General features: G+C 41.2%; 1 protein-coding gene across 2 annotated transcripts in view; it reads left to right on the top strand.

The window, feature by feature from the left end:
* The window catches only part of KLHL1 (kelch like family member 1), a 153,843-nt gene that overhangs the window by 63,133 nt on the left and 76,346 nt on the right, over nt 1-14,364 (top strand). For both annotated transcript variants that reach the window (XM_034416762.3, XM_034416772.3), the window contains exon 4: nt 6,548-6,744. In XM_034416762.3, the coding sequence (XP_034272653.2) occupies nt 6,548-6,744 (197 nt within the window). The remainder of the gene's footprint in view (nt 1-6,547; nt 6,745-14,364) is intronic.

Below are 14,364 nucleotides of genomic sequence, written 5' to 3' on the forward strand. Positions count from 1 at the left end.
TGCTTGTTGGAAGATTGATTGATTGATTGTCCAAAATGATATCATGTTAGAAAGGGATCCCAAAATTACATTAGACTTCCTCGCACTTAATAATTAATATTGGATCTGACATTACTCTGACATCCCAAACAGTATTCATTTTTATCCACTGAATGTCTGTGGTGTTTCTCGGTCATCCAAGTCATAGTTGTCCCAAAGATGCTTTTTCAAAAGGCAACTGGACTTTGTTTTTCCTTGAAAATGTTTTGCTTCTCATCCGAAAAGCTTCTTCAGTTCTGACTGAATGGTGGAATATGGAAGGGTTTATATTCCTTGCAATCATCTGATCATTAGCACTCTTTTCAGTGGTGGGTTCTTTCCAGTTTGGCCCGGTTTTCTCGAGCCAATAGCGGTGACGATATGACGTCACCGAACCGGTTCTGCCCCCCCGTGCCACCCACCCACCCCCCGCGTTATTCTTACCTTTTATTTGGCCCCAATCTATTGCTGCCTCCTGAGTCCCAGCTGATGGCTAGAGGGAAAAAAACTGTTTAAACTCTTGCTGCGGGGCTTCAAAGGGCCGCCCTACAGCTGATCAGTGTTAAAAGCAAACAAATGAGTAGACTGCTGCCTGCAAAAATACATGAGTAGATCAGTGCCTGCAAAAATAAATGGATAAACCAGTGCCTGCAAAAATACATGAGTAGATCAGTGCCTGCAAAAATACATGAGTAGATCAGTGTCTGCAAAAATACATGAGCAGATCAGTGGCTGCAAAAATACATGAGTAGATCAGTGCCTGAAAAACTAAATGGATAAACCAGTGCCTGCAAAAATACATGAGTAGATCAGTGCCTGCAAAAATAAATGGATAAACCAGTGCCTGCAAAAATACATGAGTAGATCAGTGCCTGCAAAAATACATGAGTAGATCAGTGCCTGCAAAAATACATGAGTAGATCAGTGCCTGCAAAAATAAATGGATAAACCAGTCCCTGCAAAAATACATGAGTAGATCAGTGCCTGCAAAAATAAATGGATAAACCAGTGCCTGCAAAAATACATGAGTAGATCAGTGCCTGCAAAAATACATGAGTAGATCAGTGTCTGCAAAAATACATGAGCAGATCAGTGGCTGCAAAAATACATGAGTAGATCAGTGCCTGAAAAACTAAATGGATAAACCAGTGCCTGCAAAAATACATGAGTAGATCAGTGCCTGCAAAAATAAATGGATAAACCAGTGCCTGCAAAAATACATGAGTAGATCAGTGCCTGCAAAAATACATGAGTAGATCAGTGCCTGCAAAAATACATGAGTAGATCAGTGCCTGCAAAAATAAATGGATAAACCAGTCCCTGCAAAAATACATGAGTAGATCAGTGCCTGCAAAAATAAATGGATAAACCAGTGCCTGCAAAAATACATGAGTAGATCAGTGCCTGCAAAAATAAATGGGTAGATCGGTACAGCTCTGCAAGCAGTTATAAGCCTGGTAGACCAGTACCTCTGCTAAATCCTAAATAATTGTCCCATGACCATCAAGCCACGCCCACAAAATAAGTCACGCCCACAGAACCGGTAGTAAAAAAAATTAGAACCCACCCCTGACTCTTTTTGAGAGTTCTTGAAGCCACTTGGAGGTTTATCTCTGCCCTCGGGGTCACCTGAATAATGGAATCTCCTGTTTACAACACAGTCTTTTCAACAGTTCCACACCCATTTGCACTATTCAGATGACCCTGAAGCCACTAATAAATCTCCAAGTGGCTGCAACAACTCTCAGAGAGAGTGCTAACAACCAGAGCTGACTGCAAGGAACATAAATCCTTGCTTCCTCCACTATTCAATCAGAACGGAAGAAGCTTCTTGGATAAGAAGCAAAACCTCTTTAAGGAAAAAACAAAGTCCAGTTGCATTTTGAAAAAGCACATTTGAGACTTTTATGAACTGAGTGTATGTTACCTTTACTTTTTTTCCCCTCTGTTTTGTGAAGAATATTAGTCTTTTTCTCAGATGCTTATAAATGGAATCTCTTCTACTTCATTCTTCCCTGAGGTTGGATGTCATTCTACACCAAAATATAAAAATTAATATGATAGATGCTACAGTATCAATGTCAAGTATAATCTCAGTTAGCAATTGGCCTTTAAGGCCTGGAATATCATAACAATTTTAAATCTCACTGCTTTATTTTTTTTTTCTCCTAGTGGCCAATTTATCCTAAAATTATCCTACGCGATTAGTTTTAAATAAAGAGGCAAACATCTGAAATATTTATCACTCTGATTATTAACTTAATTTATGCTTTGGTGACCAGTTTAAATTAAAATGTTTACTCAGAGATAGACAAAAATTGAAGCAAATTTATTAACATCTGCAAGTACTCAATAGCCTTTATTTTCATATTACGTCCAATAAATCTTCTCACCTTACTTAATGCATTTTTCTCGTTCTCACTTTAATCAATGTCTGCTTCAAACTTGGAAGCCTTGGGATTTAACATCTCATTCTTACTTATTGATTTTGAGCTCGATCCAAACTAATAATACTTACAAGTATATTAGATATTGTGAATTAGGGGGTTTAAGTTGATTATGATTTAAATCCACCCGAATTCAATGAGACTAGTTTAACACTGGTTACATTTCACTTCTGTTCGTTCTAATCTAATCCACTGAGGTTGATTTCTCAGTAATGCAGGAAGTCCAACCTTGTTTAGTTTCAGTAGGTCACAGGAGCTCGCTCTTCTCTGTCAGGGCATTGATTAATCCCATTCTGCTTTTGGGATAATCACCCTGATTAGAGGAGATGGATCGAGACCTTTCCCTGCGAGTATACTTTAAGAAAACAAACCCGAAGAACATATCTTCTAAGAAAACTCATTTATTTGTTATAAAGAAAATAATAAAACATCTCACTAATCTAAGAGTTACATTTTGAAATAGTTTGTGCCGGCTATTTCTCAGCTGGACCTTTCTGGCAAGAGAACAAAGGAAGGCGTGTGAAGGAATGTGAGGTGGACATGTGCAGTTTTGCTTACTGATAACAATTCTTGGCAAGCTACGGAAAGTCTGATAGTCCAGAAATAATGAGCTCATCTGGTAAATAAAAAAACGCAGTGACATTCTCATCTGAGTTTGGAAGCTCAGCAAGATAGAACCAAGTTAGCAAAGGACCTTAGAATTGATTGGAAGACTGGAAGGTAAAAGCAGCTGGAAATAGCAAAGCAATTCTGTCAGTGGTGGGTTATAAAAATTTTCGCTAGCGGTTTGGTGGGTGTGGCTAGGTGGGTGTGGCATGTGAATGAGTGGGTGTGGCCAACTTGACATCACTCATGCTCACACCCACTCAGTCACATGACACCCCCCCACCTAGCCACAGCCACAGGAAAAGGTAGGAAAAGTTTTGGGATTTCCACCTATCTACCCCCCTCCCTTTGTCAGTCATCCTCATTTCTCCTCCTTTAGCGGCCCCGGCCCTAGTCCTACTTCCTCCCCCACCACCGCCTCTTTGTTCGGGTTGCTTACCTTCCGTGGCAACTGGTCCAGGCAAGCTGGCTGGAGTTTTCAGCTGCCCACATCCAGCTGCCGTTGCTGGAAAGTGGCTGGCAAAGAAGCCTCCCAAATTTTGCGGCTGGAGCGGCTGGCTGCAGGCCATCAAAAAGTACTGGAGGTCGCGGAAAAAGCTGCTGTCGCCAACATGTTCTTCACACATGCGCATCCCATTGGACTTGCAAGGCAATGGAATGCATGTGCGCAAAGAACATGGCGGTGATGAACATGGTGGGCAGTGTGAGAGAGCGGCGACCAGGGGACCAGTTTGGGAGCGTGGCCAGCCAGCCATCAGTACCAGTTCGGCGACCCTGGCCAAATTTCCACCAACGATTCGTGTGAACTGGCTGAATACCACCTCTGAATTCTGTACAATCCAATTCACACAAAATGTCTGTTTGGTCATTCTACTGTGACTTTGGAATGTCTTTCCCTTTTAGACTTAGATTAATTGAACAAAAACAAGCAAAGTCATAATTTATTTGAGACTGAAAGCTGGGGTTAAAAAAAAAAAAGGAAAATAGAACATAGAACAATAGAGTTGAAATGGACCTCGGAGGTCTTCTAATCCAAACCCCTGCTTGAGCAGGAGACCCTATAGAATTTCAGACAAGTGATTGTCCAGTCTCTTTTTGAAAGCTTCCAGTGTTGAGTACCCACAACTTCTGAAGACAAGCCATTCCATCGGTTGATTGCTCTCACTGTTAGGAAATTTCTCCTTAGTTCTAGGTTGCTTCTCTCCTTGGTTAGTTTATATCCATTGTTCTTCATCTTGCCTTTTTGTGCTTTGGAAAACAGTTTGACCCTGTTTGATCTTTGTATGAACCCCTCAAATATTGACACACTGCTATCATGTCTCCTCTTCTTTTCACCATGCTAGACATACCCAATTCCTGCAACCGTTTGTCGTATGTTTTAGCCTCCAGTCCCCTAATCATCCTTGTTGCTCTTTTTTGCACTCTTTCCAAAGTCTCAACATCTTTTTTATATTGTGGTGGCCAGAACTGGATGCAGTATTCCAGGTATGGCCTTATTAAGACTTTGTAAAGTTGTACTAATCTACAATGATCTTGATTCTATCTCTCTATTACTGTAGTCTAGGATTATGTTAGCTTTTTTGTCTGTTGCCATACACTGTTGGCTCATATTTAAGTGATTCTCCACTAAGACTCCATCTATCTGGGCTCTGAATTAATTCCCACTCCTTACCCGCAAAAAAGAAGTGTATGCTTTATAACATAGAATAGCAGAGTTGGAAATTCCCTTGGAGGTCTTCTCGTCCAGCCCTCTGCTTGAGCAGGAAATCCTATACCATTTCAGACAAGTGGCTATCCAGTCTCTTCTCAAAAGCGCCTAGCGATGGGGCACTCACAACTTCTGAAGGCAAGCCATTCCATTGGTTAATTGCTCTCACCATTAGGAAATTTGTCCTTATAGACTAGAACAGTTATTTTATTTTATTTTTGTTTGTTTGTTTGACTCGTATGCCATCCATCTCAGCTACATGTGACTGGGCGGCTTACAGACATTAAACATTTGGCATTACAGCATATAATATGGTTACATGAAGCCTATTATTTGGAAAAGGGAGATATGCCATTTTAAAAATTAAAATTGGCCATTTCAACTATGACAAAGAGCTAGAGTAAACATTCATATTTTGCTTTTGTGATTTGTTTGTCTGAAACTGATTAGCATCCTGGTGAGGGTGCAAATTGAATTAATTTGTATACAATTATTTTTTTCCACTTTATCTAGATTTAAATCTCCATGTCAGTTTTCAGCAATACAACTAATGAAGCTAAATGCATTGATTGTAAACAAAAAGCAAAATTGTAATCAGATGTATTGGTATCTTTCAGCTAGATTGTAAAGTTGAAGATTGCAAAAGGATTTATGAACTATATGCTTTTCAGTCCTTTAATTAAAACTTCTAAAACGTGAACATTAAAACACAGGTACAGTTAGTCCCAGTTTCCCCTTAGTTTCATCCCATGAGGAAAAGAAAACGTTGCAGTGCAGATCTCAAAGGAATGTATCTTTCCAAACTTCAAATATTTAATTTGTTTAATAGTGCAATGCAAACAACATGAGGTAATAATGTATGCCAGATTTTCCTCAACTGCTGGGAATAACCTGCTGATACTTAAGAAAGGAGAACCCAGTGAAGCCTACAGAGAAAGCAAAAACAGGGCTATTTAGTTCCCAAATTAAAATATTGCACAAAGTTGAGTTTCCACTAGTATCATGATGGCTGAAAATTTCGCTACGTATTTCATGATCTTAACCCATAACCACAGACCTGCGGTCATGGTGACCGCAACAGTTTTTCAAAATGTATGGAACACCCCTATTTTTAGAAATGGACCATTCTGGTTGCGAACAGGTTTTGTTTTCCCACCAATAAGGGTGTATGCAGCATCGCGCTTATGTAAGTTATTTGGTGTTTGCTGTAGCGGTGTTTGAATTTGAATTGTGGTCATTTTGACCGCAGATCTTTGTTAACGTATATGTTTTTTATAACGTCGGGGCCACATTTTCTGCCAAAAAGAGTGAAATTTGGTGACCCAAACTTCAAAGAAACTGTTCAAACATGGTATGAAGAAGCAGAGCGTGATCTGAGTGAAGTGGAATCAGATTGCAATGAAAATTTTGTAATGGACGATGAGGAACCCGCTGCCGTCGCCAATTCTGACAGTGATAATGACACTCCTGATGAAATTGATGACCAGGTACAATCTACGTCGTGCAATAATTTATATGGCAGGAACAAATTCAAATGGTCTTCTGTACCTTTTGCAAGCAATAGATCCAGAACCACTAGTCACAATATTGTAGTGCAATTACTTGGACAATGGCCAGTAGCTAGAGCGGTCATTATGACTGCATGTCTGTAATAGCGTAGCCAAAATACTACATCTGTGGTTAAGACTTAATACTTGGCTCTAAGTTACTAAGGTATGTACAAATTTATGGGTGGCAAACTGATCGTGTTGCTTCATCTCTTATCCAGGTTGTTTGGAACTTAAAGAAGATACCATTGAAAACCTCCTAGCAGCTGCGTGTCTCCTTCAACTCCCTCAAGTGGTTGAAGTCTGTTGTCATTTCCTCATGAAGCTTTTACATCCGTCCAACTGTTTGGGAATCCGGGCTTTTGCGGATGCTCAAGGATGCACAGAACTTATGAAGGTTGCTCACAGTTACACCATGGTAAGGAAGTGCTGATCTGCCTTATGGTCACGGCATGGAATCCAAAGTTAATGTAGAGTGCACAGAAGCTATGAAGGTTGCTCACGGATATCCCAAAGGTGCTTTTTCAAGAGGCGACTGGACTTTCTGGTTTTTCTTCGAAGACGTTTCGCTTTTCATCAGAGATGGGATTCACTTACCTTCCCTACTGGTTCGCAAATGTGAGCTTGCACGCGCCACCATCCACGCGTGCTCGGCTTTCTGTGCATGCTCTTTGCTTGTGCACACAGCCCCCAAAACATGGAGAAATAGGACGGCATTATATCTGAGCAGGTGGGCTGGGCCTACCGCAGTTGCCGCTACTGGACAGAACCACTGAATCCCACCACTGCTTCTCATCCAAGAAGCTTCTTCAGCTCTGGGATGAGAAGTGAAATGTCTTCAAAGAAAAATTAGAAAGTCCAGTTGGCTCAGGAAAAAGTGCCTTTGGGACAACCATGACTTGGATGATTGAAAATCTCCATAGTCACAGATATCCAGTGATAAGGAATCCTAATATGCCATCATCACAGCATAGGAGCAATGTATTTTGAGTGGTTGGAACCCATGGCAGGAGGTTACCAAGCCCACATTCGAGACCAAGAGGTGATGTGGGGGTGGGGTTGAGCTCTTGTCCTTCACTCCAGCTCCTGCTGGGGACATGAAAGGAGCCCCCAACTGGATGTCCCCAGGGTAATGGTGATGTCACCGGCTAATCTTTTCAACCCAGAAGCCCCTTGGTGCTTCTGAATCAAGCACAAGTCACAGCATGACATCCAAAGATATGTAGAATGCACAGAAGTTTACAAAAGGAGTTCACAGTTATATAAAGAATTCTGATACGATACAGTATATTATCAAGGGATAAAACCTTTTAATGAAACAGTTGGTTTCCCTTTTTGGCAGTTTGGTTCCTATAATGCTTGAAAGCTTCGTACGAAGGTACCAAGAGTTTTCAGTGTTGAGAAAGCAATATTATGAATAAAAGGATTGAACTGGCTAACTGCCCATGCATTCTGATAACATTTCAAAACTTCCCTTACGTTTTTGTGTTGCAGAAGCTATTAAGCATGTATTTTAAGATAGGGTAATTATGAAATCATAGTATAAGTACTAATCTATTGGCTATTGAGAGACTCTTATTTGAATAAATGCACACAACATATCTATGCCAGACATTTACATGAAAACTTAACAGATTGGTTTGGGAATGAAAACAATTTGGCAGATGGAAACAGGTGTTACTTCAGGACCAGCTGTTACATCAATCAAGCATAAATATTACAACATCTGGTAGAAAAATAAATTGCCAAATGATTCAAGCTGTTGTGTATTGCAAACTTCAAAAGGAGTTCAACCCAATATCCTACAGGAGATTCTTCTGCCTTCTTATAGAAATATGCACTTTTGTGTTAGGAGTCCCACATAAAAATATGCATTAGGACATCTAACCAAATAAATTTCGGTTAGGAAATGTGTGAGAAAATTTACATTTGGGGTACCATTACTGTTTAATTTTATCAGTTAAATTTTACTGTTTAATTTGATCAGTTCTCTTATTCCATAACTTTCTGATTTGAGTCATCATCCAGCATAGTGAGAAACACACTTACGGTCCTCGACTTACAACAGTTCATTCAAAGTTACAACGGCACTGAAAAAAAAATGACATGACCTTTTTTCACGTTTAAGACCATTGCAGCATCTCCCCATGGTCACGTAATCAAAATTCGAATGCCTGGCAATGGACTCGTATTTATGACAATTTCAGTATCCCAGGGTCATGTGATCAACTTTTGCAACCTTCTCACAAGGAAGGTCAATGGGGAAGTCAGATTCACTTAATGACTGAGTTACTCGCTTAACCACTGCACTTAACAACTAGGGCAAGAAAAGTCATAAAATGGGGCAAAACTCAGGTTAACAAATATCACACTTAGCAACCTAAAATTGGGATCCATTGTGGCCATACATTGAGGAATACCTGTTCTGTCCCCGTCCCACACACACACACACCAACAGACGTCCAAGAGTTAAAAACCAAACCAGCCGACAAAATCCTTTTCCTTATGATAACGGAACTTGGCAGCAACCTAGTGGCTGCCTGCCAAGAGTTTATTACTCACAAAGGGAAGAGATAACTTCTCTCCGCTTCTGGTACATCAAAGTAAAATGTTCAATAATTACAGAGTAACTTAAGTCCAAATATAATCCAGCAAAGTCTATAGCAAAAGTCCGGCAATGCAGAATGGCGTGGAAGCTTTCAGCTTTGTTCGTCACAAGGCTTGACTGGCCACCACGCTCCCTTTTATACCCTGTGGAGTGTGGTCCAGTGACTCAGCCTAATCTCGGGCATGCCTTTTTTTCTGTTGTGTGTGCTTATCTCTGTGACGCTGGCATGGATCCAGCCAAGACTCATCTCCCTCATTACTGTCCACCTGTGGCTGCGTGGATGTGCTTGGCCCCGGCCCTATCTCTTGCCCTTCGGCGGACACCGAAGGCATTGCCAAAGAGGAGGGTCCTGGAGAGGGAGGCCTTGCCAACTCCTCTCCTTCACTCTCGGAGTCCTCTCCTGTCAATGACACAGGCTCAGATAATAGAGCCACAACAATACCTGTTGGTATTTTGTTTCATACAGATATTCAGTACATTGAGTAGAATATACTGTAAAATAAAATAAATCCAATTGGAAAGGAAGGCTTATATATTCCTTGACAGCAGAGTGTAACATAATGTAATGAATGACCCCCAAAAGTAGAATTCAGATTTCTAGGAATGTAGACTGTATAGTTAAGGGCAGGGTGGTATTCACATATCTTCGCTACCAGTTCGCAAATGTGATTGCATGCACCACCTCCGCGCATGCATAGAGTATCAAAAATGGGACGTGATGATGTCTGGGCGGGTGGGCGGAGCCTCCCAAAGCCACTACCGGTTCTCCTGAACCGGATAGAACTGGCTAAATTCCACCACTGGTCAAGGAATTCCATTTCAGACTTGGAATCAAGTTCCTTCCTATCTTAATAGGGTTTCTGGATTGTGTATAAGAAACAGATGTATCTTATATGCTTGCATAACATTTAAGCATAAGGAATCAAAAGTCATTTCCTAACAAGTAAATGAAAAGAGAGAAAGAACAAAACAATGATTTCCCAGATAAAACATATTCAACGCTTGCTGCACTCAATTTGATCTGTATGGTTGAATATACTATTACAATATTTGGCTGATAGACACTGCATGATTAGAGAGATATCTGGCTGTTCTGGTCTAGATTGAAATTATTCCTTTAGTAATGAGCTGTGTCTTAAACGCAGCTGCTGTACTTTGGCTTGGCCAGGTTTCTATTAGCACAAAATGGCATTCTCAGTTGGCTATGAAGATAGTGTTTTCTCCTGACAGATACATCCTTCTAGAATAAATGTTTTTCACTCATGGTTCAAGAAACTAAGCTTCATTGGAATATTAAGCAGCACTTTGTACAAATTTTAAATTTCAGGAAGATTAATGAGACACTGTCAAGAAATATTGAATGGAAATTACCCTATTTTTTGGAGTATAAGGCGCACCTTTTTCCCCCTAAAAGGGGGTGAAAAATTAGGTGCGTCTTATACACTGAATGTAGCCCCGCCCATCCACTGTCCCCCACCCTTTCGCCTCTGCCTTGCAGCAGTTACCTCCTTGCAAGCAAACAGCAAGAAAAAACAGCTCCTTTCAGCTTCAGCACAGTTTAATTAGCACAAGTTGATTAGATCGGTCTCCCGACTCTCAGCTGATTTCCTCTCAGCTGTTTTGCGCAGGGCTCTGCTGCTTGCTGCAAAGAGGTAAATTACTGGAGCAGATTTTTTTTTTTCCTTGTGCTAATCAAGCTATGTTGAAAACGAAAATGAAAGTAAAGCAGGCAGTTTGCTGTTTGCTGCAACAAAATTGCTTAGAGACAGAGGCAGAGGGAGACTTCTTTTTCTTCTTTTCCTCATCAAAAAAGGTAGCTGCGTCTTATTCTCCGGTGTGTCTTATACTCTGAAAAATACGGTATATATTTGTATTCCTGTCTGTATATGGCCTGAGTGTTGAGCCCAGGATTGACGCTTGATCCATTTCCTGGTTAACATCTACTTTGAAGATGGCTCCAGATGTTTCATCCAAACCAATTTAGGATAATAGAAGCTGTCCTTTTTTTAAAAAATGAGAATTTGTAATTCCATAGGAAATATTAATAGGCCCATCCACAAGTGGCAAAGATGTCTAGAGCAGATTTTTATAGTTACTTAAAAAATATGTAGAGTACAAAATAACAATAACAATAGGAAGAAGGAGGAAGAGGAGGAAGAGGAGGAAGAGGAGGAGGAGGTGGAGGAGGTGGAGGAGGTGGAGGAGGAGGAGGAAGAGGAGGAGGAGGAGGAGGAGGAGAAGAAGGAGAAGGAGAAGGAGAAGGAGAAGGAGAAGAAGAAGAAGAAGAAGAAGAAGAAGAAGAAGAAGAAGAAGAAGAAGAAGAAGAAGAAGAAGAAGAAGAAGAAGAAGAAGAAGAAGAAGAAGAAGAAGAAGAAGAAGAAGAAGAAGAAGAAGAAGAAGAAGAAGAAGAAGAAGACAAATTCAGGGATGCCACAAAGAAGAGGGAGTCAAGGTTTTCTCCAAAGCACCTGAGGGCAGGACAAGAAGCAATGGATAGAAACTAATCAAGGAGAGAATCAACCTCCTCATTTTATCAACTTTGGAAGGATGGAAGGCTGAGTTGATCTTGAGCCCCACCAGGATTGAACTTCAGGCTGTGGGCAGAGTTTGTCTGCAGTACTGCACTTAACCACTGCATTATCAGGAGAAAATAATGAAGTAGACTTATGTAAATGACATTCCCTGTGCCTTTCTGTACTATTTTTTCTTGCACAATGAAAGCGCCTACTATTCCTTTTTGTTCGTTAAACTTCTCGCCTCTCTGTTTATCAGGATCTCATCAACATCACATAACCATGACTTCCCTTCTCCTTCCTCTATGTTCACTCTTCTTTCAAATATTTGTTTTGCAATTCCATCTCCCTTCTTCCTCTCTCTATCAACAACCCGCCTCTTACTTGCTTCAATATTCGTTCCTAACAATTTATTTTGTCATTTGACAGCGAAACGTTGGAAGCTCCCTGTTCTGATTGTTTTCCACTGTACTTCCAATTCTCCCTTCTTTATAACTTCTCCGACCAACCACTTTTCTATAAATGGAGCAAATATTTATGTAGCTGACCACATCTCCGCCACAAGCTTTCTGCCAGAATTTGAACATCTAAATATTTCTTTTTCCAGCGTTATAAACATTCTAGCAAGGCACACACATCCGTCTATTTGCTCCAGCTTTTCACTATTTATGTTTCACTTGCAATATTCCATTTTCCTTTTCAAACAGAAACACCTTGGGGCTGGTAGAAAATACCTTCATCTTTGATGCATTAATTTTCGGATCCATTTCCTGGCATGGTTTGTTGAAAGTCATTCAGGTTCTCCATCAGCAACCCAGCTTCATCTGCATACAGAAACACACACTTCCATGTCCCCCAATCCGACATCCTTTTGCCACAAACAGAGCCAAGATTTTTTTCTTCCAAAAGACACTAAATGACAAAAGGGGACATTATGCACTCTTATCTCCTATCAAATGATTCTTGCGCAATGTTCTTTATTTCTATCATACCAAGCCTTTGCACTTAGCAGCACATCTTCAACACCATAACCACATGAGAGATTCCATAATTTAAGAGATTTTGCTTTTTTCACACTCTTTCTCTATATCCGTGTATCTCAACCTCAGCAACTTTGAGATGTGGGGACTTCAACTCTCAGAATCCTGGGGGTTGAAATCCATACATCTTAAAGATTGTTCTATATCAGAGGTGTCGAACTCAAGGCCCACAGGCCGGATCCAGTCCGTGGAATGCTTAAATCTAGACCATGTGTTCTTCCCCAGCTACGGACCCCAAAGAACGCAGCACACACAAAGTCCGTACAAACCTTAGTTTACTAAATTAAATAAGTTTTTTTTCCAAACAATGGCTGTTAATTAACTTTCTTAACAGCCTACAAAAATCCAAAGAATAAATAATCTTAATCTTACTAGGATTGGCAGAAAGCCCAGAAGCAATTTGCAAAGAACTAAGATCAAGGCACGAAGGAGAGTGAACAAGTTGTTCCCTACAAATTGCTTCAGTCGGCATTCCTCCTTAAATAAGCTAAGGGAGTGGCCAATTAGCCACAAGTCTTACTCTCGAGGAGACCTCCTCCTGAGGAGCCACTCCTGCCTTTTGGCAGCTCTGCGTGCCCGTGCATCGAGAAGAGGCTCCTCCTCTTCACCTTCTTCACTTAAAGGAGCCTCTGGAGGTTCTGAAGGCCCTGACTGAATCCCTGCCTCTGGCACCACATCTTCTCCAGCCTCATTGTCCGACTTGAGTGCTAGCTGCACAGGCTGCTGGCGTAGCACCACACCAGCCTCCTCGCTGTCCGAATCAGCCACCAGCTGCACAGGCCGCATACGGTCCACAACACCATGGGGCTGCCCTGGAAACAGTGAAGGATTGGCCCATGGTGCCTCTGCCAGTGAAAAAGGAGCTCAGGAGGGCCACAGGCAGCCTTAGCTCCATTTTCACTGGCAGAGGGTTGCAGGAAGTCGTCGCAGCCAAAAACGGAGATCAGGAGCCCGTTTTCTGTAACAGAGTACTCAGGCCACCATACGCACTCCTAACATGAGTGATGTCGAGCTGGGCATGCCCACCCTGGCCCCACGAGGTCAAACACAACCCTGATGCGGCCCTCAATGAAATCGACTTTGACACCCCCTGCTCTATATCAAGAACATGTATTTCTCAATCACCTGATGAAAATCTCATATGGAAAGATTGCCGGTACACAGTTGCACTTCATTTTCCCAATTTTTCTCATTTTCACTTCTTATTCTCTTTCAGTCGAAATCCTGGGCAGCCCAATTAACAACCTAAACCCTCCTGGTGATGTTATATTCCTCCTTGCAATTTTTCCTTTGGTAGAGGAGAGCAGTAACAGTAGGACCACAGTCATTAGACACAGTCGCAGTCTCTGCCCTCATTAAATAATTCTCACCACCTTCCTTAAGCAAACTGCTTTTCCTTTTTTTAAAAAAAAAATATATTTTAAATTCATAATTCAGCCTGCATCCTCACATCCAAGCATGTTTTCATCTATTCCATTTTCCTTCAGATTTAGTACACTCTTCTAGAATAGAATAACAGAGGTGGAAGGGACCTTGGAGGTCTTCTAGTCCAACCCCCTGCTCAGGCAGGAAACCTTATACCATTTCAGACAAATGCTTGCCCAATCTCTTCTGAAAAAACTTTCAATGTTGGAGTATCCACAACTTCTGGAGGCAAGTTGTTCCACTGGTTAATTGTTCTAACTGTCAGGAGATTTCTCCTTAGTTCTAAGCTGCTTCTCTCCTTGATTAATTTCCACCCATTGCTTCTTGTCCTGCCCTCAGGTGCTTTGGAGAATAGCTTGATCCCCTCTTCTTTGTGGCAACCCCTGAGATATTGGAACACTGCTATCATGTCATCCCTAGTCCTTCTTTTCATTAAACTAGACATACCCAGT

Source organism: Pantherophis guttatus, chromosome 5 (assembly GCF_059756535.1).
Source record: "Pantherophis guttatus breed Tessera chromosome 5, ASM5975653v1, whole genome shotgun sequence".
Taxonomy (NCBI): domain Eukaryota; kingdom Metazoa; phylum Chordata; class Lepidosauria; order Squamata; family Colubridae; genus Pantherophis; species Pantherophis guttatus.